The sequence below is a fragment of the Melozone crissalis genome, unplaced genomic scaffold, assembly GCF_028551555.1.
Source record: "Melozone crissalis strain CALT ecotype California unplaced genomic scaffold, PUWL_Pcris_2 ptg000045l_1, whole genome shotgun sequence".
Taxonomy (NCBI): domain Eukaryota; kingdom Metazoa; phylum Chordata; class Aves; order Passeriformes; family Passerellidae; genus Melozone; species Melozone crissalis.
This window is the reverse complement of record NW_026535823.1, coordinates 27232586-27259532: the sequence shown is the minus strand read 5'-3', so window position 1 is coordinate 27259532 and position 26947 is coordinate 27232586. Positions and strand designations below refer to the sequence as shown.

The following is a 26947-nucleotide window of genomic DNA, read 5'->3' as shown; positions in this document are numbered from 1 at the left end:
CCCACCCGCTCACGCCGGCAGCCTTGTCTCCGCCAATGGGAGCGCCGCGCAGCTATGCGCATGCGCATTCTCGCGGCCGCCCTCGCTCGGAGCGGGCGGGCGGCGGCGGCCGGGGGTCCCCGCGGGCGGGCCGTGGCCGGGGGCTGGCGGCGGGGACGGGCCGTTGTCCGGCCGCTGTGGAGCGACGGCACCGCTGCCATGCCCGGCAGGAACAAGGCGACGTGCGGCTACGGCAGCCCGGAGCTCGCGGTGGGGCAGCAGGCCGCGGAGGGGGGCCGCGACGCCGGGGGCCGCTCGCCTCACGGGGACGAGGAAGAAGAGCGCGGGGGGGCCGGTCCCGAACACAACCTCGGTGACCCCGACATCGTCAAGTCCCCCAGCGACCCCAAGCAGTACCGGTGAGGGCAGGACGAGCTGCCGCCGGGGCAGCCCAGCCGGGCTGGGGTGGGCCGGGGACCCGAGGGATGGGAGCCGGGCTGGTCCCGTGGCACTGGGGCTGTCTGTGGGGAAAGGAGGCCGGCGGTCCCGAGGGTGGGTTCGTCCCGAGGGTGGGATCGGCCCTTGTGCCAGGCTGCTCGCTGCTGGGCGTTCTCCAGGCAGAGCAATGCCCGGTTCAGTTCGCAGCCCTCGGCCCGGCAGCTCCTCTCCCAAAGCCTTCAGTGCGAAGTGCGTTTAAGTATATTAAGTATTTCAGAGCAGATCCCAACTTAAGAACTGTTACTCTTGGTGTTTTAGATGAGCTTCTAAGTTTTAACGCAAATGTATCTGTGAGTTGAGGCAAAGTGTTTTTAGGCTGCCATTTTGTTTGTGTCTTTATTTCACTATTTCTGAGTAATATCCAAAAAGTGATGAAAAAGATAAACTTCCCTGAGCACAGCCCACACAACATCTGTGGCCCAGACCCAGCGAGAGACTCGGATGAGAACTCCAGCAGAGGTTGAGCTTGTTGGATGCTGTAAGACAGTCTGTTCTTGAAAGGACACTGTTGTAACTTCTTCCTGTAACACAGGAGATTATCCAGCCCTTGTTCGAGCTGCTTTAAAAATTTTATCTTTACTTTTCATGATGTCTAATCTGTGCAGCCAGTGGAGAATGTGCTGCCTGAGCCTGGGGCTGAAGTTTGGATTTGCAGTGACGCTGGCTGGCAGCGAGATTCCCTGCTGGCTGCCTGAGGAGGGCTGTGCCCATTGGCTCAGGGAGAAACTTGCTCCCTCCCTTCTTGCCCTACTTCCCTGCTGCTTCCTCTGGATCTCTGCCTGCCTCTCCTGATGCCATTCTTAGTCATGCTACTTTGTGGCAGGCTTGTCTTCATGCAAAGCTTGCAGTGCTGATGTTGAGAAACTCCTGCCTTTGCTGCCTGAAGCAGCACTCTGGTGGATGAAGCTTTGGAAATCCATCGAAGGCTGTCACTGTCTAATTTGAGGCTCAGGAACATCCTGTGCATGTGAGAGTTAGTGTTTGCTTATAGCATAAATTAGTACCAAAATCTTGCAGAAATCCCACTGTCCATTCTTAACAGAATTTTGCAGTTGGAAGCACAGAGTTGCATCCTTTCAGACTGATTTCCATGTGTCTGACAGAGCACAGACATTGTCCTTATGGAAGAGCAGCTCAGTGTGTCTGGAAGGAAAGCCACACTGAGCCTGTGGCCAGGTGTGATGTCCCAAACCTCTGAGGGAGTGTCCTGGCAGGTGATGTGATGGTGCTGACACATTTTCCCCCCTTCATGCTTCAGTGATGTGGGCTCACTGTCTGTGTCTGCTGACATCAGTCTTAACTTCATGGAAAATGTCTTATTTTGCTTTCTCAAATAACATTCACAACACCAAAGGGGCTCTGATGTAGATATCAGGATGTATTTTCAGAAGGGGATTTGTTGGGACAAAATATTTGTCCTGATAAAAGTTTGCTCATTAGAGCTGTAACTGTGTGGTTATATTTACCAAAAATGTATGTTGTATTTACATTTATCCATATATGGAATTTCATGGTCCTGTATATCATCATTTGTGAAATTATAGCATTTCTCTCAGTGTTTACCATGCACTGTATTTCAATATTGACTTCTAAACAATTGTCAAAGAAAAACTTTGTGTGAGAACAATCCTGTTTAAACTTATTCAGGAGATGTAAGCAGTATTTTTAAGCATTTTATAATTTGGCCTCACTTGCATCAATGCTGTATAGTCCTTCAAAAAAGCAATTGTTTCTGTTCTGCCTTATGCCATTGCATTTTTGGTACTGTATTTTGCATGCTAGTGGATATTAGTTACATTTGTCCTTTTCCATTGGACTGAAACATGGAAAAAGTAAAGAACACCTGTGTCAGTGGTGCCTGTGCTCTGGATAACCCAAGCTGTTTGAGTCCTGCTGGAGTGAAATCTGAGAGCCTCCAGCAGCACCAGCCTTGTCCTGGGTGCAGCACCCACCAGCCTCCAGATGAGCAATGTAAAATTAGTATAATCTGCTCCATCAGCCTAATGGGGCTCTGTGCAGAGGATCAGCAGGAGCTGCTGGGTACACCTGGCTGAGCAGCTTTATGGCACATTGTTCTATGGGAAAAGCAGCCCTGTTCTGTTCTCTGCCCCCAGCAGGGCTGGGGTGCTCCAGGAGCTGTGCAGACCTGCAGGGCAGAGCTTGTGTGAGGAGCTGGAGGGGCTGTCAGGGCTTTGGCTCTCAGCTGCCCACGTGTGCAGTTTGTGTTTTGGGACATTCAGGAGAGCTGCAGCTGTGCAGTGGGACTTGTATCTGGTGGGAATGGTTCTCAAATGTGCTTTCAGAATGCAGGAGGATTCACTTTGTTCTCTGTGCCTCCTGCAGTTCATCAGAGCATCCCTGCAAGTTGCACAGTGTGTGCTGTAGTTTGAATGAGTCAAAAGGCACTTTGCTTTTGGGTAGAGCAGATTTGTCCTGCTCAGCAGTCTTGCAGCAGGGAAACTGGGTGTGTGCAGGATCACAGAACCCTGGCCCAGAGTGAGCTGTCACCTCCTCTTGGGTCATGAGTCATAACCTTAACACAACCATCAGACTTTGTTCATTAGCTTTTTTCATAGACTTGGTAGTCCAGGAGCTGTGTCCACATGGCAAGGCTCTGACCTGGTACAAACTGGGGAGCTGGAGCAGATGACCTCTAAAGGCCCCTCCCAACAAAGACTCTTCTGTGATTCTGTGCTCTGCGACTCAGATCTTTCTGGGAGCGTGGGATGTGACCATGGGATTATTTTATTCTAGCTTGCTTTTTTTTGTGTGTGTTTCTGCTACATCAGGTACCACAGGTCGCTATCACACTGGTTCACAGGGTGCATGAAGTATTTTCTGGACCAGCATTCCTTCCTTTGTGCTGCTGGTGCAAGCTCCTGGCAGGGATGCTCTGGCTAAATTGCTAAATTGTGATTCTGTTCCAGATTTGATGGTAAATGAATACTGATGAGGGCTCTTGTAGTGCAGAGCATTGGTGCTTGCAGTCCTCAGTGAAAAGTTGAGAAGGGTGCTGCACAGAGGGCTTGTGGGGTTTTATTTATATGTATACACACATGTTTAAAAACTTCTGTGTGTGTATAAACTGTTCATTGCTTCTTGATAGGAGCCCAGCTGTTACATGGCTTGTGAGGCTTCCTCAGGGTGAGAGAGATGGACAAGAGTCTTGCTTCATGATCAGAAGGCTGGATTTATTGATTTATGATATATATTACATTATTACTATGTTAAAAGGAATAGAGAGAAAAGTTCAGAAGCTGCTAAGCTAAGAATAGCATAGGAATCTAAAAACAAGAGAGCTCTCTGTGAATCTGTCCCCGAGCTTGGTCCTGTGATTGGCCCTTAATTGTAAACATGGAACGTGAGCCAATCACAGGTGCACCTATTGCATTTCACATCAGCAGATAATTATTGTTTACATTCTCTTTCTGAGGCCTCAGCTTCCCAGAAGAGGAAAAATCCCAAAGAGAGGATTTTTATGAAAAAATGTCTGTGACACCCAGCCAGTTCCCTGTGCCTGGTTCTGTGGAGCCTGCAGAGGAGCTCTCTCCTTTCCAACACTTGCCTGCTACATCTGCAGACCCCAGTTATTAGAAACCATTGGTAAAAACAAACCAAATCAAATGCTCCGGGGCCTACCTAGAAGCAAAGGCTAAGATCTTCATTCTGTCACATCATACCTGTTCCCAAGAGCCTGACAGGCCTAAAAGAGGATTGAAGTTCAGGTTTGCCTGTCCTGAGTGCATGAAGTGAGTGCTTATAGCTTAAATGTTTCACAAAGAGAAGAATAAAAGCCAAAATCAGTGAGCTTGACCTTATGGCTTCTGCTACTGCCCTGAACTGCTTCTTATTCCTAGAGCTGTTGAATAGCAGAAGAATGTTTTACTTTCCTGCTATAAAACTGCTCAGTCTTGGCTACCATTCAGATTTTCATTAGGAAATCACTCTCTAAGTATTACATGAAATAATGAAATTTTTACAATTCTAATAATTCAGACTTAGGAAATGAACACATTCATTGCACAAAATTATTCTTGCAGGTATATCAAACTGCAGAATGGCTTATGTGCACTTTTGATTTCGGATTTGAATTACTTGGATGGTGCCCCAACATCTTCAGAAGAGGAGGAGGAGGATAATGATGATTATTATGATGATTCTGAAGAGGGCAGTGATGAATATGATGACTCTGGAGCTGAGATTGAAGATGGCAGAGAAGATGATGATGAGTGTGATGAGGAGGATGAGAGTGAGGACAGTGATGGAGATAATGAGGATTTCAATGATTCTGAGGACAGTGAATTAGAAGAGCTGGCTGAAAAGGAAGAGACAAGAAAGAGAGGTTGTTCAGAAAAGCAGGTATGTACTTAAAGCTGTAGGGTGCAAAAATATCTAGTGAACTTTCTTGAGGTCTGAAACTGTGTGATTAGGTGTTCTTTTTATTGTGCCTGTCCCAATTGATTCATCTTGTACTTCTGTCATTTTCCTGAAGCAGCTTTTACTGAGAATGTTGTATTTTCTCTAGTCTGCAGCAGCCCTCTGTGTTGCTGTTGGCAGCTTCTCTGATCCTGAAGATCTGCCTGGATTAGCACACTTCCTGGAACACAGTATGTATCTGCTCCTGTTTCATCTCCTCCAGCTTCAGTGCAAAATGGGTGCTATGTAGCTCTGCATTTCTGGAGTATTTAGTCTCAATTCCTAATTTGGCTGTTTGAGAATTTATTTTCATGAGTTTGTGATTTTATCTAAATACTGACTTAGTAAGGAGTTCTTAATATGGCAGAAGGTGTCTCATGTTATTTGCCAAGCTGTGCATTAGTTTGTATCAACTTTATTTGTTACCCATTAAATAGAGGGGAATTATTTTACCTGTGGCTCTGTAGACCAGGTTGGAGCTATGGACCTTTGTCTCCTGGTGAAGGGTGATGAATTAATAGTGTGGACACAGAAACCACGTGAAGTTTTTGACCAGGTGTGTTTCAAAATGCTGTTCTTGCCTGGCTGGGAGGGCACTGTCAGAGGCAAACTACAGCAGGGACTGGGTGCATCAGCCAGGCTGTTGGTATTCAGTAATTTCCTCAGTTTCCTCTGCCTGTGGGCTGTGGGTCAGTCACAGAGGGGTTGCTCTAGCTGCAGCCAGGATTACCAGATTGATGCCATTTTGGCCCTGTGGGTGATTTTTTGTTGCAGTGGTTTTTATGGGCAGTTTGAAGTACCCGGATGAGAATGGCTTCGATGCGTTCCTGAAGAAGCACGGGGGTGGTGACAACGCCTCGACGGACTGTGAGAGGACGGTGTTCCAGTTTGATGTGCAGAGGAAGTACTTCAAAGAGGCCCTGGATAGGTAACTTTGTATGAATGGTGACTAGGTGTTAATTATGTCTGTATGTGCCTCAGGAGCTTGGGTGTATTTGTCCAGTTTTTCATTTTGGGATGATCAAAGCTGTTGCTGAACTTCCATAGCTGCCTGCATTACAGCAGTGATACTGAATTAGGAAAGTGCTGTTTCCCTTTGGATATGTTGCTGGTTTTTTTGCTGTGGGATTATGTAGGACCCATGTTTAAATCTTAACACATGCAGCTCTTTGATTGTTTTGGCACTCTTAAAGTGGTAGCATTGATGACAGGAGAAATGTTATGCAACGTGACAACTGATCAGAGGGGAAGTGCTCCCAGAATCCCAGGGACTCATCCTTTGAAATGTCTGTTCTGGTAGAGTTACTGTTTCTTCTAAATTGTTAGTTTGTTTCAGGCAGCCTTCAAAGTTGTGGTACAAAGTGTGTCTCAGAGGGAGGCATTTAACCCCGTGCAGGTTATTCACTGCTGAATGTCTCTTTTGCCAGAAAGTGCTTAACTTGCTCTTTTGTGCTTTGGGAACAACAGAGCTCCACTGCTTGGCATGGTTTCCTTTAGTGAGAGGAATTTCTCATTCATAGGGGTGTAGCTGAATATTCTTGATGCCATAAAATATCTCAGGAGGAGAGTAGGCTCCACTGCAAATTTACTTTGACACAAGAGCCAGTGTTTGCACATTTTTCCAAGTATAACCTAAATTTTACTTTACTAGGCCAATTTCAGCTTCCATTTGCAGATTAATTCAGCTTTTTAAGATGTTTGGAAGTGCAAAAGAATCAAAAAAATATAATTGCAATCTGTCACAACAGCTTGCTTAGTGCAGAGGGAAACAGAAATTAGGAGTTCTGTAGGACAACTTCTCATACAAAGGAGATAAATGAGTGCTGAGGATTAATTCTGCTCATTCAAGCACTTGTGGATCTGAAGAAATGGAAAGACATCACCTTTCAGTTGTCTTCAGTGTAATGGGTTTTCTTGCCTTAGAACTCCATCACAGATATATTACTTTTAACCTTTTATTGCTCCTAACCTTTTGCTTCAGCTAGCTCAGTCTTTCATAAAAAAACCTCAGCAAATAAACCAGAACCATTAGATGCTCTGGCAGCCTTCTGCAGAGTCTCCATGCACTGCAGATCTCTCCCTTTCCAGTGCTCTGCTCTCTGAGGACACAGAAGAAATTGAGTTGGATGACAACACTGACTTTTATGGTAGATAATAAAATTGCAATGGGTACAGAAACTTGTGTTTCATGACAGTTTGTTTCCTGGAGTTAGGAAGAAACTTCCCCTGTGGTCATGTTGTTCCTGAGGAACAACTGGGATTTTCTCTGCAGCATCTGATACTGGTCCCTATCAACTCCTGATTCCAGACTAGGTGGATGGATCACTTGTGTGATCATTCTCAGGATTAGTGCAGATAGTCCTGCATCCATTAATGCCATATCCTACTGCATCCAACCACTTCAGTCCCACTCTGGAGCTGGGAAGTTCTGCCCTTTGCTTTCTGGTGGCTTTTGTCTTTCTTTAATACATCATAGTCAAGAATGACATAGCTCCTAGTAAGTCAAGCAGCTTTGTAAAACAAAATATTAGATGTTGGATTTAATTACTAACATTTTGGCCTAGTTTAGTAGACACTGAAGGAAAGTATATGAATTTTTCTGTTCCATAGGTGGGCACAATTCTTTATTCACCCATTAATGATCAGGGATGCCATAGATCGAGAAGTGGAGGCTGTAGACAGTGGTAAGTAAGAGAATCTTTTCCTGTGTGTTTAGCTCATCTTCTTAAAACAAAACCTACTTTGTATTATTGTTTATTGGTTTCTGTGTTGAACTCCCCTTCTAAGCACTTCAGTCAACTTCACATAATTTACCAGAGAGATTAAACTCTTGAATTGAAGTTTTGTGGCTGTTGGATATCAGTGGCTTTTAGAGGAAGAAGGACTGGATGTGGTGCCAGCACTGTGAGAGTTTGCCCTCACATTTTCACTAATTGGAAATTAATAATCTGAAGTGGTTTGGCAGAAACTGGCAGGGCACATGAGCATGTGGATGCCCTGCAGTGAACAAAATTATTTTAGCTCCAGCACAGCCCTAGAGCTCTCTCCAGTCCTGTGCAGAGTTAATACAATAAGTTGAGGTGATTTTGCTTGTCTCCTTATTCTAACACCTGAATAATTAAAAAGTCACTTCCCAGAAGGACATTAAACCAGGCACAGAAGCGAGTGGAGTGTTGATTTTCTTATATGTGATGGATACTCCCAGACTGCCTCTAAAATGTCACTGTTTTAGGAAAAAACCAGCAGATATCCCAACTAGGTCAAATATTTATTCCAAGTAATTTTCTTTATCTGTCTTCTGGCAGGGAGAAGTGGGTGATTTGATCTTTGAATTTAGATAAAAGTCAGTGTAAACAAGGAGCTGCCTTTGAGTTAAGGTGTGGTTCTTCAGCAGCTGCAGCCATTTTACACCTTGGTGGTGCAGAGCCAGTCCTTGCCTTGCAGGGACACCATGGTGATGTGCTGCCCAGGAAATGGTGTCAGCTTGCTGAGCTGGCTGCAGGAGAGCCCAGCCACAGGAATTGGTTTACAGCTCTGCTCTACATGGTTGTTATTGCCAGCAAAACAGGAATGGGAAAATGCAGTTCAGGAGGGTGAATTGATTTTGGCAGAGCCCCATATTTAGATTAGTGTAAAGTGGTTGTAAAACTGCATTTTTAGAAACTTATCTTGTTCACCTTACAATTTCTTATGTCATTATTAGGCTAGGGGTTGTTCTGTGTGACATATGGTAGAAACAGGTTTGTAATTGTTCTCTGGCTCTTACTGCAGGGCCTGGTCCTGTATAATATTGATTAATTTTGTCCCCATTGAACTTAACATAATCAGAGCATTCAGGCAGGACAAGTTGGTGCTTTACATGCCTTTCCTTCTTGACACTTCCTTTACTTCTAACACCTTGTTTACGTCACAGCTACATTTTTCCTCTTGTATTCAGTACTACTTTCTTATTTCACTACTGCATTGATATATTAAAAGAAATTTCAGACTTCATCTATGTGGTATGTCTCATTTTCAATTTGGCTGGAATTTGTGCTTTGTTTTGTGGGAACATGATGTCAAACTTTGATGCATGCCACTGCAAATTCTTATAATTAACAGAGTATCAGCTTGCAAGGCCCTCTGATGCAAACAGAAAAGAAATGTTATTTGGGAGTCTTGCCAGGCCTGGACATCCTATGAAGAAATTCTTTTGGGGTAAGTCCTGTATTTCTGTTACAAAATAGTAATGATACTTAAACTTGTAACCACTTAGAAGTTTGAGTGGTTAGATGCACTAACATGAACTGTCATATCACAGCAACCATTAAACTTGTTCAGAAGAGTTCAAGCAATTATCCATTTTACAGGAAAATGGTTGGGAATAAAAGCAGCTGTCTCCTTTTTGAGATACTTTTCTTTCTGCTTTTTCCTTTGTTATAACTGGGTGCCCAAGGTGTATAATTATGGAACTTTCTTTTAAAACAAAGTTGGTGCTCTCTGAGTCAGCTCCATCTTGCTTAAGCTTGGTATTTTTTGCTGTTAGAATTTCCTGGAAAAATAAATTATTTCTGGTTATCTGTCAAGGGAGGCTTTTCAAAGTGAATAATTCACTGTGGAACTTCTGGGAGTCAGACCTTCACAGCCATGTGAAGGAAGCAAGATAGAAATTTGTCCTTGGACAGTCCAGTCCTCTCTCCCACACCCTGTGGTGCTGCTGAGTGTGTAAATAGCAGTGTGATTGATGGGTGTTAGGGTTACCAGCTTTGAAGTGTAGCTTGTTTTTATAAATTTCTCTGGTGACATACACTGAATTTCATATTTCCTCCTCTTTTTCCCTCTGCTGTTGTGGAAGTTCCATTGGTGAGGGAATAGCTGGCAATACACAGTGAGCTGGACCTGTGGGAGATGTGATAATGCAGGAGGACTCTGGCCTTCCTGATATAAAAATATCAGCTGTGCTTTGGATAAGAACCACAAATCAGAAAACAGCCAGTTCCACTTAACACTCCTTTCACTCCAGTTTTCTGTTTGGTATTTTTAATGTGCTTTACCATGATTAGAGCTAGGGAGGGAAGTGAACTCTCACTAGGTGTGTTCTTGCTGTGTGGATGACTGACCTGCCTCCCCTGTGATGTTTGCAGGTAATGCAGATACCCTCAAGCACGAGCCCAAACTGAACAACATCGACACCTACACCAGGCTGAGGGAATTCTGGCAGCGCCATTACTCTGCTCACTACATGACCCTGGTTGTCCAGTCTAAAGGTAACATCAGTTCTCCTTAAAAGCTGCCTCATTGCTGCCTTTGGTGCTTTTGGAGCCAGTCCAGCTGCAGCCCAAGCCAGTCTGGTGGTTTGTCCAGTCCTGCAGAGGGTATTTATATGTAGATTTTAGCCTGGTTTCCAAATGAAACAGGACCTGAGCAATTGTGCTGTGTAATTGTTATCCTGCTGCTTCTTGAGAAACCTTTTCAATGGGTTCCATGTTAACACAGAAGGGAAAATCTCAAAGATGACATTTCAGAAATAATCTTGTAGCAATGAAGAGTCAAACCACTTAAATGAATTAATGCTGCTGATTTCTCTGCCATCAGCAGTGGAACTCCTCAGTAGTTGATGGGGACACTGAGACTGAATCTCCCAATTCCCTTGTTTGTCCAGGAGGAGTAGAAGTTCTATTTTTTGTCCCATAGCTTGAAAAATTCTGTAAAAATGGATTAGAATTTTATTTCAGTGGAGAACTGCAGACCTATGTGTTGTTTCTGCTGAGAATAGAAGAAACACATTTCTCAGAAGTTATTCGAGTTAGGTTTGTGTTTAGGGAGGAGTTTTGTTGAATGCTAAAACTGATTACAATTCCCATCTCTAAAATGGAGATGGTAATAATAGAGACATTCTTTCTTTTCTTCTCCTTTGCTTTTAATTTTGGTCTATACAGTAAACTACTTAGGGTGCTGAATGCCTCTTGAATAGTCATTTAGCCAGTGATGGATTGTAATATTTTCTGTGTGTTTGAGAAGAAAATGGTGGTACCTGATAACCAGCCAGGTCAGTTTTGTATTTTCTTCTCTGTTAAAACAAACCCAGCAGCAAATCCTTCTCCTACCCCATCCAGACTTTTTTCCTGCTGTAGTTTACATATAAAACATCACTTCTGGAGTTCAGAATGGTTGCTTAAACAAGAAAAGTTTTTATTTTAAAAAACCTTTCTGGTTTGTGACTTATTTCCCTCAGAAAAGAGGATGGGGAGAAGGAATCCTTAGAACTGCAGGACTGAGTTTGAGGGGGAAAATTCCTGTGTGTAATCGGGAGAGTCATGGAAAGAGTTGCAAGTCCTGGTGATTTTGTAGATTCCTAAGACAGTAATTTCTTCTCCCAGTCACTCCAGACACTGCTGAACTTTAAATCCCAGTTGTGTCAGCCTGGGATTTGAGCCCTCTACACAAACCCAGAGCTGTGGCCCCAGATGCAGCTCAGCAGATGTTAAGAATTGGTTCAAACCAACAGCTTTGAAATTTATAATTTAGAACTTTGCAGTTCTCAAATACACTGACTTGCAGCCTCTTTGAAATAACTGAACTGGTGAGATAAGGTAACTTGTCTTAGATCTTTAGGAAATTGCATTTCTGTCTTTCTTCTCTCTTTTTTAGAAACACTGGATACATTGGAAAAGTGGGTGACAGAAATCTTCTCCGAGATCCCAAATAAGTAAGATTCACTTGATGCATAAAGACATTGCAGATGATAAAATTATCTCTTCTTAAAATGACATTTTTAAAAATCCCTTACTGGAGAAACAAAGGAAATTACCATTCGTTAATTAACATTCTTATCTGGGGGAAAAAAAGGCAATTTTTTAAATTAAAGACCACTTTTAATTGTTCCAGGAAGACTTTGTTTCTTCTTAATTATTTAGGCTGTGAGCTGTGTGGTGCTAACTTGAAGCAGTGTTTGCTTAATATGTGCTGATGCCTTGACTTTATGATAAGTCCTTCAAACTTAGATTATCATTTCACATTGCTTATCTTTGCTTTGTGTCAAAAATAATTAGAAGCAAAATTTATTAACATCATATCTGAAATTTAAGTGTCATCCATAGGGTGGCAGTGGATTAGAAATAAATCTTTTTTTTAAATGTTGATCCAACATGCCCTCTAAAAAGGGGGTTCTGCAAAAGCTTTGCTAACTTGAGAAGCATTTTTTTCCCTTTTGCAAGAGATTTGTTTCTGTGGTTTTTGGCAATGCTCTTGTGAGAGCCTGATGCCATTCAGAGACACATTTGTCTGTCCTGACCACTCCCTCCTCATCCCTCCTGCCCCACAGGCCAATCCATCAGGATTCCTTGGGAGCAGGGTGAACTCAGGATGTTGTTTGCAGTTCTTGGCTGTACAGAATCAGGTTTTGTGCTCTTGTACAGAAGGAAGGGGAGGTGTTGGGGCGGTATCCACATCTGGGTTAATTGCTCAGTTATAACTGTGAGCAGGGAACCTCCCTGGGCCTGGGGGGTGCTGGGCTGCACCCTTAAAAAAGGGAAATGGGCCCTGTCCAGGCTCTCTGCTGTCCTCTCTGATGCCTTTGAATATCTCAGTGTAGCCCTGAACCCCTGCCAGTAACATCACACTTCCATTTTGCTTTTTAGTGGTTTACCCAAGCCCAGCTTTGGCCATCTGACTCAGCCTTTTGACACACCAGAGTTTCACAAGCTTTACAGAGGTAAGTGAAATGGATTTAAATGTTTTGAATACCTGCATGCTGAAAGAAATTTTCTTTGGGTGATCCAGATATTTTGTAGAGTAATTCTGTGTGGTTTTCAATAGCTTTTAACTATTCTTTCTGCATTATGTAAAATTTCTTATCTCTGTCTCATCACGTATATTTATAATTAATCAACTTATTTGTGTCCAGTTGTTCCAATCAGGAAAGTTCATTCATTGACCATCACTTGGGCACTTCCCCCACAAGAACAGTATTACAGGTACACTGTGCTGCATTTTGCTTCTACCTTGTTTATGCTGTGAATAATTTATTGACTTTCACAACAAACCAAAGAATCTCATTTACTTGTCTAACTGATTACTTTGGTTCAGCTAGCCCCCTAGCTGAATTCATTTAAAAATGAATTCAACTGCTGCAAATACAGTTCCCTTTCCTCACTGACTCAGATCAGTCATTATGTTCTGAACTCCCACACTTCAGCTTATTATCTTAATTCTGCCTGAAAATGCAAAACTTGCCCTGAAAAAAGAGACAGTGCATATTTTAGTCATTAGCCCAGTGATTTGAATTCTTTCTGTGAAATGTGTTACCTCCTGGCATCTAATCTCTTCCAAACTTTCTCTTAGGGTGAAGCCTCTCCATTATATTTCCTGGCTGGTGGGACATGAAGGCAAAGGCAGTGTTCTTTCTTTCCTTAGGAAAAAGTATGTGGTTTTTAAGCATGGTTATTAAATGCTTTGATCTCATTCAAATATAGATAAACTCTATTTTGTCTATTTATATTTTCTATAGATGTAAAAGCAGGCCAAGCCTGCCTTTTTTTATCGGTGTTTTGTAGTGATATTCTGTGAGGTGATGATAAACCCAAGTAAGAAATAAATGGGATTTTTGTCTGTGAGTCATGGATCAGGAGTATCTCTGACTGATCTTTGAGATCTCCAGAAGGTTACTTAGCTTTTTCACTGTTTTTCTTGAATTCTGTGTCCTGAGGTCACATCCTTAAACTGGAAAAGCTTTTTGTAAGCTATAAATGGATTGAAAGCCTCTGAAATAAAAATACCTTGTGATATACTGCTTCTAGCTAAGCTCAAACAAAGTTGAAAGGATTAATTAATAAATACCTTTCACTCTTCCATAGGTTTTGGGCCCTTGCATTGTATGGAGGAAATGGAGAGACAGGGTTTGAACAGAACTCCACTTACTCCATCTTCAGCATTTCTGTGACTTTGACTGATGAAGGTTACAAGCACTTCTATGAGGTATGGTGTCCTGCAGCTTGGTTTTCCTGCTGTTCCCCTAATGGCTGGACAGATTAATGTGTTCCTTTCTATCTGCAGGTGGCCCACGTTGTGTTTCAGTATGTGAAGATGCTGCAGAGAAGGGGGCCAGATCAAAGGCAAGTGTTTGCCACTCCAGCAGGTATTTGTGCTGGTGTCCTTCTCCATGATCCTGTTATTTGTAGTATTTGCCCTTTTTGTGGAGTTCCTGGAGCATAAACAGGGAGTCACTAGTGAAACGTGTCTGTGTGGAAAACATGTCAGTTTAAAAAAGTTTAAAAAGAAATTTTCTAAATGTTTATGCTTATTTCTTGGTGGTTTTCAGTTTCACTTATTGTGATGTGATTCCTTCAGTTTAGGAGGCTGAATAAGTGTAGAGGTCAGGTGCAGTTTTGTGTTCATTTTAAAGGAATTTGTTGAGCCAGGTCTGTGGGAGTCAGGACTGGGTGTTCTTGTGTTAGCCTTTGTGTTAATTTGGTATCAGATTTTGACTCTTCTTTGTTAATTCTCTCTTTGGAAAATGGAAGAGCTTTCTGCCAGTTCTAAGAAATGCCATTTTGGGAAGTGCATTTAATATTGGCTTCTGTGTCTTGTACCTGAATGAATCATCGATCCCACCATTGATGCCTTTCCTAGAAGGCTCCTTTTAAAGATTCTTGGTAAATGTTGTGGAATAATGGAGAAAATCCACTTTTATTATCTTCTTCCTCCTTTGCAGAATATGGGAAGAAATACAAAAGATTGAAGCTAATGAATTTCACTACCAGGAACAGGTATTTATCCTCTGTTCTGACATAGGTAAACCATGAAAAGTAATTACTTTTTCATTTTGAAATACATTTTCAAAGTTCTATTTGAGAAGAAATACATTGTGCACTTAATAAGGCTGTATTTTGCTGAAAGGAGATGTATTCTAGGCAGAGAAATATTGGGATTTTTCTCTAACAGCATTTAATGTTAATTTTTCATTCTTTACCTACTAGGTAGGCTCTTTCAGTTTAGACTTTCTTACTCCTACTACATTTAGTCATGTTCTGTTTCTTACTAGTAACTTGTTTTTTTTCTTTGAATGGCACTGAAATTTCCTTTTGGGAAAACAAATCCATCCATACAAATACTCCATACAGCAGCAACATAGATTTGTGTGTGCTGTTGTGACAGGGTTGTGAATGAATCCCGGAGGCAGAAGAATGACTTAGTCATGGCACCCCAGTTTTCTGCCTGGTAGATGGAGCTGTGCTAAGGAATGATGGGCTTGGTATAAATGGTTAGGGGGTGCCTAGGGAAGGTTTAATGTTTCCTCAGGTGTTTGGTGTCTTAGGAAATCCTTGGGCATGTTTCCCACTACATTTCCAAGACTCAGCTCTTTCCAGGTGTCCTGTGCTCTCTGTCTGCCCCAGGATCTGTACAGCCCTGTGCTGCCTGGTGCAAACACCCCAAAAGCACTTGGCAAGCAGCTGAGCAGCCTGGTCCTCCAGGCAGCCTTACCCTGCTAAAAGCAGCATGTGTTTCATGTTCAAACAGGAGAATCTCCCCCTCCTCACCCTGCACATCATGGCTGGGGAAAGGAGTAGAGCCAGAGGTGGTGCAGCAGCTGCAGTTCCTTGCCTTGAGCTTTCCAGGTCACTTCAAATCTTGAATTGCTTCAGGGGTCTGCTTGTGTCCCCTGGAGGCAAGGAGTGCATTCTGCTGGGTATTTAACTTAGTAGATTCCATGCCTGTAAACTGCATAATCAAGGTTTTTTCCACAAAGATGATGTGTCTGAAATGTCAGGATTCTCAGAGGAGACTGAACATTAGATATGGTTATGAAACATATTTAATTTAATAACTGAAGCAAAATGCTGTAACAAGCACAGCTGTAGAAGCCAAGGGAGACGACCCATCCTCTGATCAGCATCAAACTCAGATTTATTGATCCACCAGGCACATTTTATAACAGTGTTAATTAAGCTCATACATATTGCAAAACCCGAGCTCATCATTGGTTACAGATTAAACATCAACCCCTCCTTTTGTTTTCAATACCTGTGGGTTGTTATTGAAACCAAGATTTGTGTTCTCACCCTGATATGAATGGTTCTCAAAACCTCCATGTCTGTTACTTTTACTTTCCCAAAACAGCCAAGGACAAGATATTTACTTGTTATTAAAAACAACCTGAGAACTTCTGCTATTTACATAAATGTGCCTGAGGACCTTGTAGTTTACAGAAACAGGCTTTGAGAATTTGCTCCTCACAGCTGCCTTTTACTTTTCCATCAGCTGTATATGATTATGGCATGTCTGAACAAAATTCTATAAGCCATTTCTGAGCAAAATTCTCCAACACACAGCATCCAACACATGCTGAACATATCTGACTAGTCAAGCTCTTCTCAGAACAGAAAATGGGTATCTTGGGTTTCTAATTATGTGACAAATAGCTTTATTTCTTTGCTTGCAGACAGATCCAGTTGACTATGTGGAAAACCTTTGTGAGAACATGCAGTTGTTTCAGAAGGAAGATTTTCTGACAGGAGACCAGCTCTTGTTTGAATACAAGCCTGAGGTAAATGTTCTTTGAACTCTGATTATATGTTTTGATGTAAGGAAAACATGCACATGCTGTGTAATACAGGCATTTGTAATTAAACATAATGCAGGCACAGGTTTTGTATTAATTGAAACACTTGTTGTATTCAGAAAGCAAATCTGGTTTGTAAGCTTGTTTTTTCTTGTTCTTCCTACATTCCAACTGAGAAGTCTTTGCTGGCTCAGGCAATCAGAGCTGCATTTGAGGCTGAAATATTGTCTGGAACTTGCAGATCATTGCTGATGCCCTGAACCAGCTCAGCCCTCAGAGAGCCAACCTGGTTTTGCTGTCTGCTGCCAACGAAGGCCAATGTCACCTCAAGGAGAAGTGGTTTGGGACTCAGTACAGCATGGAAGGTAAAACAGCAGCAGAGCTTAGAATGTCTGATTCCTGCATTAGAGGAGGTGAAAGGGTGGCAACACAAAATACAAGTGGGGAAATGAATCCTCAGTGCTTTATTGAGCTCACCATCAGTCTCTGAGCCACCCAAACCTGCTCTTTGTTGGCTGCCAGTGGATTCCCCCTCCTGCAGCTCCTTTGGCAGGCAGAGGTCCCAGTGAGCTGCCCTTGCTGCCATTCAGGGAAAGAACAGCAGTGGAGCACAGGGTGTGGGGGGAGCTGGGTTACTGAGGCAGACTTGATTTGCTTTTTAATAGGGCTGCTTCAGTGCTGCTCCAGAAGATTTTATAGGAAGGGATTCAGAAAGAGTCCTGAGGAATGGGGTGATGTTAAGAAACTGCTGTGATACTGCAGATCTTTCTGGAGATTGGGAGAAGATGTCTGGAAATAGGATGGCCTTCCCTTCCTGTTGAACTAATGCATTTCATGGTTTGTAACAGATATTGACAGCTACTGGAGTGATTTATGGGACAGTGACTTTGAGTTAAATCCAGATTTACACCTTCCAGAGGAGAACAAATACATAGGTAAGGCACCTGGGCATGAGTGAAATCTTCCCCAGTGATTTATTTGAGAATTTGCTGTGTTTAGAAACAACCTAAACTGGTATCAACCGGTTTTTGCAAATTAAAAAAACATGAGCACTCTGTTCAGCTGGATTTTATCTACTCTTCTTTTATTTATAAGCTTAAGAACGGAGTTATTTTAAGGTATATAAAATTACAGATGATATATCCATAACAGAGCAGGCCTCACAGTCAGTGAGAGTTAATGCAGACCTCCAGACACCTTAGAAGAGAATTTTATTTGCTTAATCCTCCTGTTTCTGAAAGCATCTAAATACCATCTGGCTTTGTTGCCAAAAGCAAAAGAAATGAAAACCAGGACTTGTGTCCTGGATGGAATGTGATGCCACCACTTCTGCTCTGCTTCAGCCACTGTTGTGGTGTGGAAGTGAAAAAGAGATATTCTTTGGGTCCAGGAAAGTGCTGTCACAAATAATTTAGAAAACTGGAGGGGGAAAATGTATTTTTTGATACTTTGGAAGACTTGGATGAAATTAGCCTGATTGTGTCTGTGAAACACACTAACATGTGGTTTTGGTGTGCTTTTTCTCTTTGTTAGCCACTGACTTTGCTTTGAAAGTTTCTGACTGCCCTGAGACAGAATATCCAGTCAAAACGCTCAGCACAGAGCAAGGCTGTCTCTGGTACAGGAAGGATGATAAATTCAAAATCCCAAAAGGTAAATGCCTGAGGGCTTTCTGAATAGCAAGACCCTGTTTTTACCAGCTGGAATTTATTTGAAGGCAAATAATCCGTGGTAGTGTTCACCATTTAAACTGAAGTGCTTGCTGTCAGCTCTTCCATGGTCCTTTTGATATGTTTATTAGCTACAATAAAGGAGAAGCAGGTGAGCTAAGGCAACAAAGACACCCTGCTGATTGCTCAGGTTGAAAAGTGGAATCACTCAAATTTACTGACTTCTGAACAGTCTGTGGGGGCTGACAGGATTGGGCAGACAGAAAATGCTGCTGAGACAGGGGCTTCAGAAGGAAGGAGCACATTAATTACAAGGGACATAGTGTCTTCTACAGGAAGAGAAAAATACAGCCTGGATCAGAGACAAGGGTGTAAAATATATTGCTGCTTTCAAGCAGAATGTCAGAGTTTTTAGTGTCTCTTAAACAGATGTTCTGTGAAGTTTTCTTTTTCTATTTATAGTGGTCATGCCATGGGAACACTCTGCAAAGCACAATTTTATTTCTAATATTTGGTACTTCAAAGGGAAGATTTTTGGAATAAGGAGAAGACATTTAATGATGACTTAAAATAAGAAAAAAAAGTGTTATAGATTAATGACCGTTTTCATTAAACTTATTGTCACCTAAGAGCAACTTGATGGAAAAATATTTGAGTTGAGGAAGTTGTCACTTTCTGTGTAATTGCTCACTGAAATGTCCTTTTCCTCCCCAGGTTATGTTCGATTCCATCTGATCTCTCCATTGATACAGCAGTCTGCAGAGAAGTGAGGATTCTGTTATTTATGCTTACCTTGCAGAGTAACTAAACTACCAATACCTAGTGAAAAACTGGGAAGAGACTTTCATTTTAAGCAGGAATAGAATAAGGTGTCCTTTTCTCACATCCTTCCACCTTCCTTGTGGTTTTACCTGCAGTTTGGTGATGGTTCTGCAGCAGGTCCTGCCTGTAGCAAACAATGTGTAAGGAGTTCATGGTGTGATATTCCCCAGGGCAAGGCTGGGGAAAAGCAATGTGACAGCAGCAGCGCACAGAGAAGGAGCTGCTGGAAAAGAGCAGCCCACAGTCATGTCCTGAGCATGTCCCAGCACCCTGGGAGCTGCAGGAGCAGGACAAGAGGCAGCAGCAGCCTTGGGAAACCAGCTGGGGTCAGGCAGAGCTCTGGGGGCAGTCCTGGGCCTGCTGCACTTGGCTTTCCTCAGGCTGCCATTGCCACTTGTACCCATTGTCACAGTGCTGTGTCATAAGCCTGCCAAGACCTGCACAAGTCAGGTTTTGGGAAAGCCTTTTAAAATCTGTTTTCATGAGGTGTTAGTTTTATCTTTGAATTGGAATCCAGGCAATAACAAAAACCTGAAAGCAGGGACTGCAATTTCCAGGTTATGTAGCCTGCTTTGATCTAGCTTATTACTATTTTTCACCTTGGTAGATAAATAATCATCTCATTACTCAAGTATTGAGCATAACTGAGTCTATCTGTTGCCCACACCTTTACACAAAGTGAAATAATTTCATTTGCTGTGACTTTTCCATGTTTTGAGCATTGTCTTGTTAAAATGTGCATTCTTACCTTGAAGAAACCTTGAATCTTGTGAAGCTGGAATTTTTCACATTTCAAGGACATCCTGACACATTGCTGGATGTTCAGATCATTTTTAAGTAGTGTCATGTGCTTTTTGCACAGGGGGAAATCTGCATTCTCTATTTCTGGTTTTTGGGAAAATTTCTTTTCGAATCTCATTTTACAAAAATTCCATCTCTGTTGGAATTCACTGCGTGTACCACCAAGTTCATCAGGCTTAACTTTCATAATTAGTCCATCCTTTTTTTCTTCTCTCCCTTCTCTCCCTCCAGCATAGTCTTGTTTGATACATTTGTGAACATCCTTTCCCACAACCTGGGGGAACCAGCTTATGAAGCAGATGTGGCTCAGCTGGAGTACAAGCTGGTGGCTGGAGAGTATGGCCTGATCATCAGAGTGAAAGGATTCAATCACAAACTACCTGTAAGCTCTGCTCCTCTCCTCACTGCTGTTGTGCCTGCAGCTTTGCAGTGTGTGTGATTTTCTGGAGCTGTGAATGGTTGGATGAGGTGTTTTAAATAGAAAAATTGGTCTCTGGCAGGGTAATGCAGCAAATGTGCTGCTTTTTCTTGTACTTACATGTGTAAAGATGGAGTTTTGTGAACTTACACAAGCTCAAATTACTGACTTCAGGCTGACTTAAATCTTCCTTTTAAGTAAAAACTGTATCTCCTTTAAATTTTTAACAGCTTTTCCTATAAAAAGAGCTTTGTGTCTCCCATGACCATAAAGAGGATTGGAGCCTTTCCATCTCTAAGCTGTGCCTGTTTGCATGATGTCTGGAGAAGGGTGTCTGAAAAGAGATTTTGGTTTCAGTTTGACTTTGGACATCCAGCTTCTGAACATGCTCATTTTGGGTGCAGGTTTTCTGTGTTGGCTTGCTGAGAGGATAAGGGATCCCTGTTCCCATTCCCTAAATTCCAGTAAGACATAGCAGGCACAGAGAGGACACAGTGAAGAGGAGACAACCATTAACTTCCTTTGCAAGAGCTTTGCTGGAGCTCTAAGACCATGAATCACTTGTCAGATTTATTAATAGAAGTGTTAACAGAAAAAGCCAAATACACAAGCAGCAGGGTCTGAATATTCTCTTTTTTAATCCTGAATGATATCTCTGTTGTGATGTCATTGTGCTGGTCAGCTGTAAAAGGAAAAAATGGAATATTGAATACAGAAATGTTGGGGGTTCCAGGCTGGATTTGTTTCAATAGAATGTGGAAACTCCTATTGATTTGGGATATTGAGCTTATTCACTGTGTAAAAACACTGCCCTTCTGAAACAGTCATTTGGGATAGAATTGTTTAGTGAAGACCATCTGTCAGAATGGAGGAATTTGCTTAGTAATGCTCCATGTCTCAATAATGATAATTTTATTAGTGATAATTTTATATTATTGTACAGCATTAAATTAAACCAACAAAAACCCCAACTGAAACTGTTCTCTTTACAGCTTCTATTTCAGCTCATCATCGATTACTTGTCTGACTTCAGCTTTACTCCAGCGGTTTTTGAAATGATAACAGAGCAGCTGAAGAAAACATACTACAACATCCTCATTAAACCTGAGACTCTGGCCAAGTGAGTTCTGGGGAGGGCAGCAGTGACTGAGGCTGAGCTGAGGAGCTCAGGGATCCCTGCTCTGTGCTCACAGGGCTGGTTGCAGGCTTAGGGAGCTTAGGCAGCCCCAGCAGTGTGATGGTGTTCACAGGGGTCTGAGGGTGAGGGAAGAGATGAGGATCTGACTCCATGTTTCAGAAGGATGATTTATTATTTTATGATATATATTCTATTAAAATTATACTAAAAGAATAGAAGAAAGGATTTCATCAGAAGGCTGGCTAAGAATAGGAAATGAATCATAACAAAGGCTTGTGTCTCGGACAGAGAGTCCAAGCCAGCTGAGTGTGATTGGCCATTAATTAGAAACAACCACATGGGCCAATCACAGATGCACCTGTTGCATTCCACAGCAGCAGATAATCTTTGTTTACATTTTGTTCCTGAGGCCTCTCAGCTTCTCAGGAGGAAAAACCCTAAGGAAAGGATTTTTCAGACAGCGTGTCTGTGACACAGCAGCCGTGCAGCAGCGGGGCAGACACATGGCCAGGGAGCCACTGTCCCACAGTGACCTGGAGCCAGCAGCGGCTGCTGGGGGATGGCACAGCCCTGCTGAGCCCTGCTGTGTTCCCTGGCCCGCAGGGACGTGCGGCTGCTGATCCTGGAGCACGGCCGCTGGTCCATGATCGACAAGTACCAGACGCTGATGAAGGGGCTCTCCATCGACGCCCTCTCCGCCTTCGTCACCGCCTTCAAATCACAGCTCTTCGTGGAGGGGCTCGTGCAAGGCAACTTCACCAGCAGGGTGAGTGCAGCCCTGGCACTGCCTGTGCTCACTCTGGGATTCACCACACTGAGCTCTGATCTGCCTCTGCTCTGGCAGTCTGCAGTCTCGTCGCCTCCAACACCTCAGGAGTGCTCCTGGGGATAAGCCAATGGCAGTCCGTAGTTGCCAGTTTGAACACAAGTTTCCAGGAATTTTGGATTTAAACTGATGGGAAAAAGTGTACTAGATGTCTGTTTAAACTGATGGGGAAAAAGGTACTGGATCCATTTCTCCCGTTGCCACCATTTTTTATATTGTTTGGTGTATTGATATATTTGATACGGAGAAATTCCCGCAGTGGTGCCACAGGAGGAGGCTTCCCTGAGAGCACATTTGTCCTGGGAATTTGACTGTCTGCATGGTTTGGTTAAACCTTACTGAGTGCCAAACACATGGAGTGAGGATAACTGGGGCTATTTCTTTGGCTCATGCCTTCTCCTTCTGGAGACATTGCAGTGCAAAAAGCAGCGTGGAGACTCTGCAGGGTGGCACAGAGGAGGTTGGAGTGTGAGGAAGCAGGGATGTTGGGAGCAGGACAGCTCAGCTGCTCTTTGCTTGGGGTTCACTCTTTCAAATGCTGCCCTGGGGTCTGTAGTTGTGAATTGGGGTAATAATTCTCTTCTAACTAAAGCTGATGTTTGCTTTCTTCCCTAGGAAGCAAAGGATTTCCTGAATTATGTTGTTGAGTGAGTATCTCTTGACTCTCTAATTGCTTATTATATGGAAACTATAATCAAGATAAGATTCTTTTCTGGAGGAGGGAGTTAGAGTGGGAGTGCTGAGAAATTCCCTTCTTCCCTCTGGTGTTTGCAGGAGGTGGCTGTTGATGGTGGCAGTTTAAGCAGACAGTTCTGGTTTGGGGAAGGGGAAGATGATGTCAGACCAAGTGTGTAAATGTCTGGGTGTTGCTCTGATTTTGGCCAGGGTGTGAGCAGTGTGTAAATGTCTGGGTGTTGCTCTGGTTTTGGCCAGGGTGTGAGCAGTGTGTAAATGTCTGGGTGTTGCTCTGTTTTGGCCAGGGTGTGAGCAGTGTGTAAATGTCTGGGTGTTGCTCTGTTTTGGCCAGGGTGTGAGCAGGTGTTTAAGTTGTGCTGTTTGTGCTCCCCCCAGAAAGCTCCACTTTGCCCCCCTGGCCCATCCCTGCCCCGTGCAGTTCCGGGTGGTGGATCTGCCCAACGCCCACCTGCTGTGTAAGGTGAAAACTCTCAACAAGGGCGACGCCAACTCCGAGGTGACGGTCTATTACCAGGTACTGTGTGCTGGGCTGGGCTGCTCCTCTGGCTCCAGCCCTCCCTGGGAGCAGGCTCTGCACAGGGATGTCACAGAGGGGACACACACACCCCTCATGTGAGCACAGGCCCCGTGCCCCAAGGCTCAACCCAAGTGAGATTCCCTGAAATCCAAGTGGGGGGGTTCCCTGAAGCCAGCACTTTCCCTTCCTGTACTGCTGCTGGGAGCTGGGTTAGTGCTGTGGTGGCTTCCTGGTGTCCCCAGCTCTGATCTTGGGTGCTGGGCTGGGCCTGTCCCCTCGGGGGAAACCAGAACTTCCCATCTGTCCCTGCTGTGTATTGTCCCTCAGTGCTGCAGTCCAGGCTGACGTGTGTGCCACAAGTCACTTTGGCCTGAGCAATCCCATGAAACCCACCCTAAATTCTTCATTGTCTTTCCAGTCAGGTGCCAGGAACCTGAGGGAGTACACCCTGATGGAGCTGCTTGTGGTAAGTTTGTGTTTGTGTCTGCCCTGAGCACTGCTTGGAGCTGAGGCCACGAGGCTGGTCCCCAGTGTGTTCCTATTTCTTCCCCTGGCTGAAATGTTTGGGTGCTGCAGTGATGGACACCACAGGAGACTGTTCTGTAGCTCCCAGCCCACAGGACTGAGCTCTCTTAATGCTGTGGTTGTGGCTGGCCAGGGGCACTTCAGTGTCCCCCTGCTCTGTGTGGAGCCCACGAGGGGCTGCAGGCAGTGTCACCTCTGCTGTACTTTGTGCTCTTTCAGATGCACATGGAGGAGCCTTGCTTTGACTTCCTGAGGACCAAGCAGACCCTTGGGTGAGTTCACTGGGAGGAATTCTGCACCTGCTCCCACCCTCCTGCTTTGACTGGTCTCTGGTGCTTTTACTCTGAGAGTCCTTCCTGGCTGATCCTCAGTTACTGTAATGGAAACAGCAACATCAACATTTCAAAAACAAAAGCACCCATCAATACAAAGTGCAAGCCAAGTTGCTTTTGACTTCTGTGAGAATTGCATCTATTATCAGTGTGTTAACTCAGAATTATTCAGCATAAAGTTGTTCCTTGCACTTCCACACTCAGCCCCCTTCCCCAGGGCTGTTTTCACAGCAGCTCTCTCAGTGGTGCTGAGCAGCTCCCTCAGAGGCACCCTGCTACCCCAGGAAACTGGAGCAGGCTTTTCACAGCTCTGGGTCTCTCACTCTGCTTGGATGAGTTTGCAGGAACCCAAATATGAACACTCCCAATTTAAAAGGATTTCCTAAAGCTGAGAAAACACTGAAAAGCAGCAATGCAGAAAACAAAGAAAATAAGACTATTGCAAATTTAGATCTCAGATTTTTCTGTCCAAAGTACCAACACTATTTTAACTTGCAGCATGTCCTGTAAATGAAAAGTTAATTGTGCTTGTGTCTTTTTTTCTTTTAAGCTACCACGTGTACCCCACCTGCAGGAACACTTCTGGAATTCTTGGCTTCTCAGTCACAGTGGCAACCCAGGCAACCAAATACAAGTAAGTGCTCTGTGGGGAAAAGTTCTTCTCTACTTCCAGCCCTGGCTGTGGGAGGCACCTGCTCCCAGCTGAGATTTCCCTCCTGTTTCAGGCCACAGAGGGATTTTTTAATTCAAGGGGATGTCAGAAGGGACACTGCTGCCAGTCACAACATCCTGACTCAAAACCAGCACCTGAATAAAACAGTAGCCTCAGGTTTCTTAAAACTGCAGTGGTCCTGACTTGAGTAGTGAAAAGTAATCTCAAGACTAAGTAAAATATCCCCTGCCCTTTTGGAGCTATTCTGCCAGTTCAAATCCTGTAAATCCTGCCTAGCTGTTCCTGTGGCTCATGTTCAGCAGGCACAGCACTGTTATGGTTTTGTTCAAACCTGGCCCTTTGAACTACAGGCATTTGACCTGCCAGAGTTGCAGGATTTTTTAGAAAATGTGCCACTTGTGAAAAATAACAGTGAAAGCTTAATTAGCACAGTGCTGCTGCCTTTCATTTTTACATTTGGACACTTCCACTACTGAGGTGTTGTTTGTCATCAGTGAGGGTTTTAATGTGTCAGAAGCCTCAGGATCCAGCACATCACATTTTCTTTCAATCCTAGAGCTCCTAACTGTGCAGGGCTGAGGGCTGCAGCTGGGGACAGCACAGCAGGACCCCAGCACAGCAGGGCCCCAGCAGCATCACAGCAGAGGCTCCTGGGGTGCCTGGGCACAGCTGAAAATGAGAGCACTGCACAAACTGACCACCAGGTGTTGTCAGATGAGTTTTCAGGGAATAACAGCAGTGAGCCTCTCCCTTGCTCATCATATGGGGGCTGCTACTTTACCCCTTAATATTTTGTGGATTTTTATTTGGTTGGTTTTTCCTGCCTAATTAAATGATTTGTTTCTCTTTTAGTTCTGAATTGGTTGACAGGAAAATAGAGGAGTTTCTTTCTTGCTTTGAAGAGAAAATCAAGGATTTAACTGAAGAGGCATTTAACACCCAGGTAAAAAATCATCTTGAAAAGCTCTTCTTTGAGCTGCATGATTCAGTTCCAGCTATCTGGTGATTCTCTGAGGTTTTCTGGATAAAGGCCTCACCTTTTAAACTCTGCCTCTTGCTCTGTTCTGCTGTTGTTCCCTAAACATCCATTCTCTGGCCATTTGCAGTTAAGCTCCAAAAGCAAGGAGCTACTTCGCTGATGTAATTCAGCTTTTCTCTCAACTGCAGTGACTGATGTTAAATGAAGGTAGTTTGAAACCCATTAAAGCTAATTCTCTTTTCCCCATGTAGGTAACAGCTTTGATAAAACTGAAGGAATGTGAAGACTCCCACCTTGGGGAAGAAGTGGACAGGAACTGGAATGAAGTGGTGACCCAGCAGTACCTGTTTGACAGGCTGGCACGGGAGGTGGGTGTCCTGCAGCCCTGGGACACAAAAAACACACTGCTTTTTGCAGCAGTTTCAAAAGCATAAATGGGATTTATGCTACTAGTGACACACTGGCTCTAAAATTACATGTTCTTTTAAAAAGGTTCTTTTATCCAGTGGAGTAGAGGTCGCAGAGGAAATATTTTAATGTTTAAAATTACTTGAATTGCCACTGTGCTGCTAAAACCTCCTTGCTGTGGGTTTCAGATTGAAGCTCTCAAGTCTATTACACAAGCAGACCTGGTCAACTGGTTCCAAGACCACAGAAGCAACCAGAGGAAAGTGCTCAGTGTACATGTGAGTGTCTGTCAGCTCCTGCTGCCACCTTCAAGAAGCAGAGTGCAGTAAGAGTGTGGGAGAGGAGATCTGTGATGAAACTTCACTCTGGTTATCCACATTTTCTTCATTTATAAGTAGTGTTCTTGTCAGAATTGCATTTCAGTATCTCAAGTTAATTGTCAGGGCATAGAAACACTGAATGAGATCCCAATTTCTCTTCTGGTCCCTTTTTCCAGGTGATTGGATATGGAAAGCACGAAGGGGACTCAGAGGTGACAGCTGTCTCAGGACAGAACTCTTCATCTGGTGAAATACCTCATCTTGTTTTACTGCCCCCCTCCTCTTTGATGCGTGACTTTACTTCCATCAAGGACATCAAAGCCTACACATCAACTCTGAATGTTCTCCCTTACCATAAAATACTGAAATAAAACTGATACCTTGCCCTGC

At 43.6% G+C, this 26947-nt stretch overlaps 1 protein-coding gene across 1 annotated transcript; it reads left to right on the top strand.

Moving 5' to 3' along the window:
* The first annotated feature begins 54 nt into the window (after positions 1 to 54).
* Positions 55 to 26947, top strand: NRDC (nardilysin convertase). The gene is made up of 31 exons (XM_054286190.1): positions 55 to 398; positions 4518 to 4836; positions 5003 to 5084; positions 5668 to 5821; positions 7504 to 7577; positions 8995 to 9090; positions 10017 to 10139; positions 11524 to 11581; positions 12513 to 12586; positions 12779 to 12848; positions 13216 to 13293; positions 13728 to 13848; positions 13927 to 13985; positions 14585 to 14639; positions 16313 to 16417; positions 16674 to 16797; positions 17281 to 17367; positions 17966 to 18085; positions 18817 to 18868; positions 19957 to 20107; positions 21136 to 21263; positions 21885 to 22047; positions 22723 to 22754; positions 23179 to 23317; positions 23739 to 23786; positions 24065 to 24117; positions 24728 to 24811; positions 25703 to 25793; positions 26081 to 26197; positions 26426 to 26515; positions 26734 to 26947. The coding sequence occupies exons 1-31, from the start codon at positions 55 to 57 to the stop codon at positions 26926 to 26928; spliced, it is 3486 nt and encodes a 1161-aa protein (XP_054142165.1). The 3' UTR covers positions 26929 to 26947.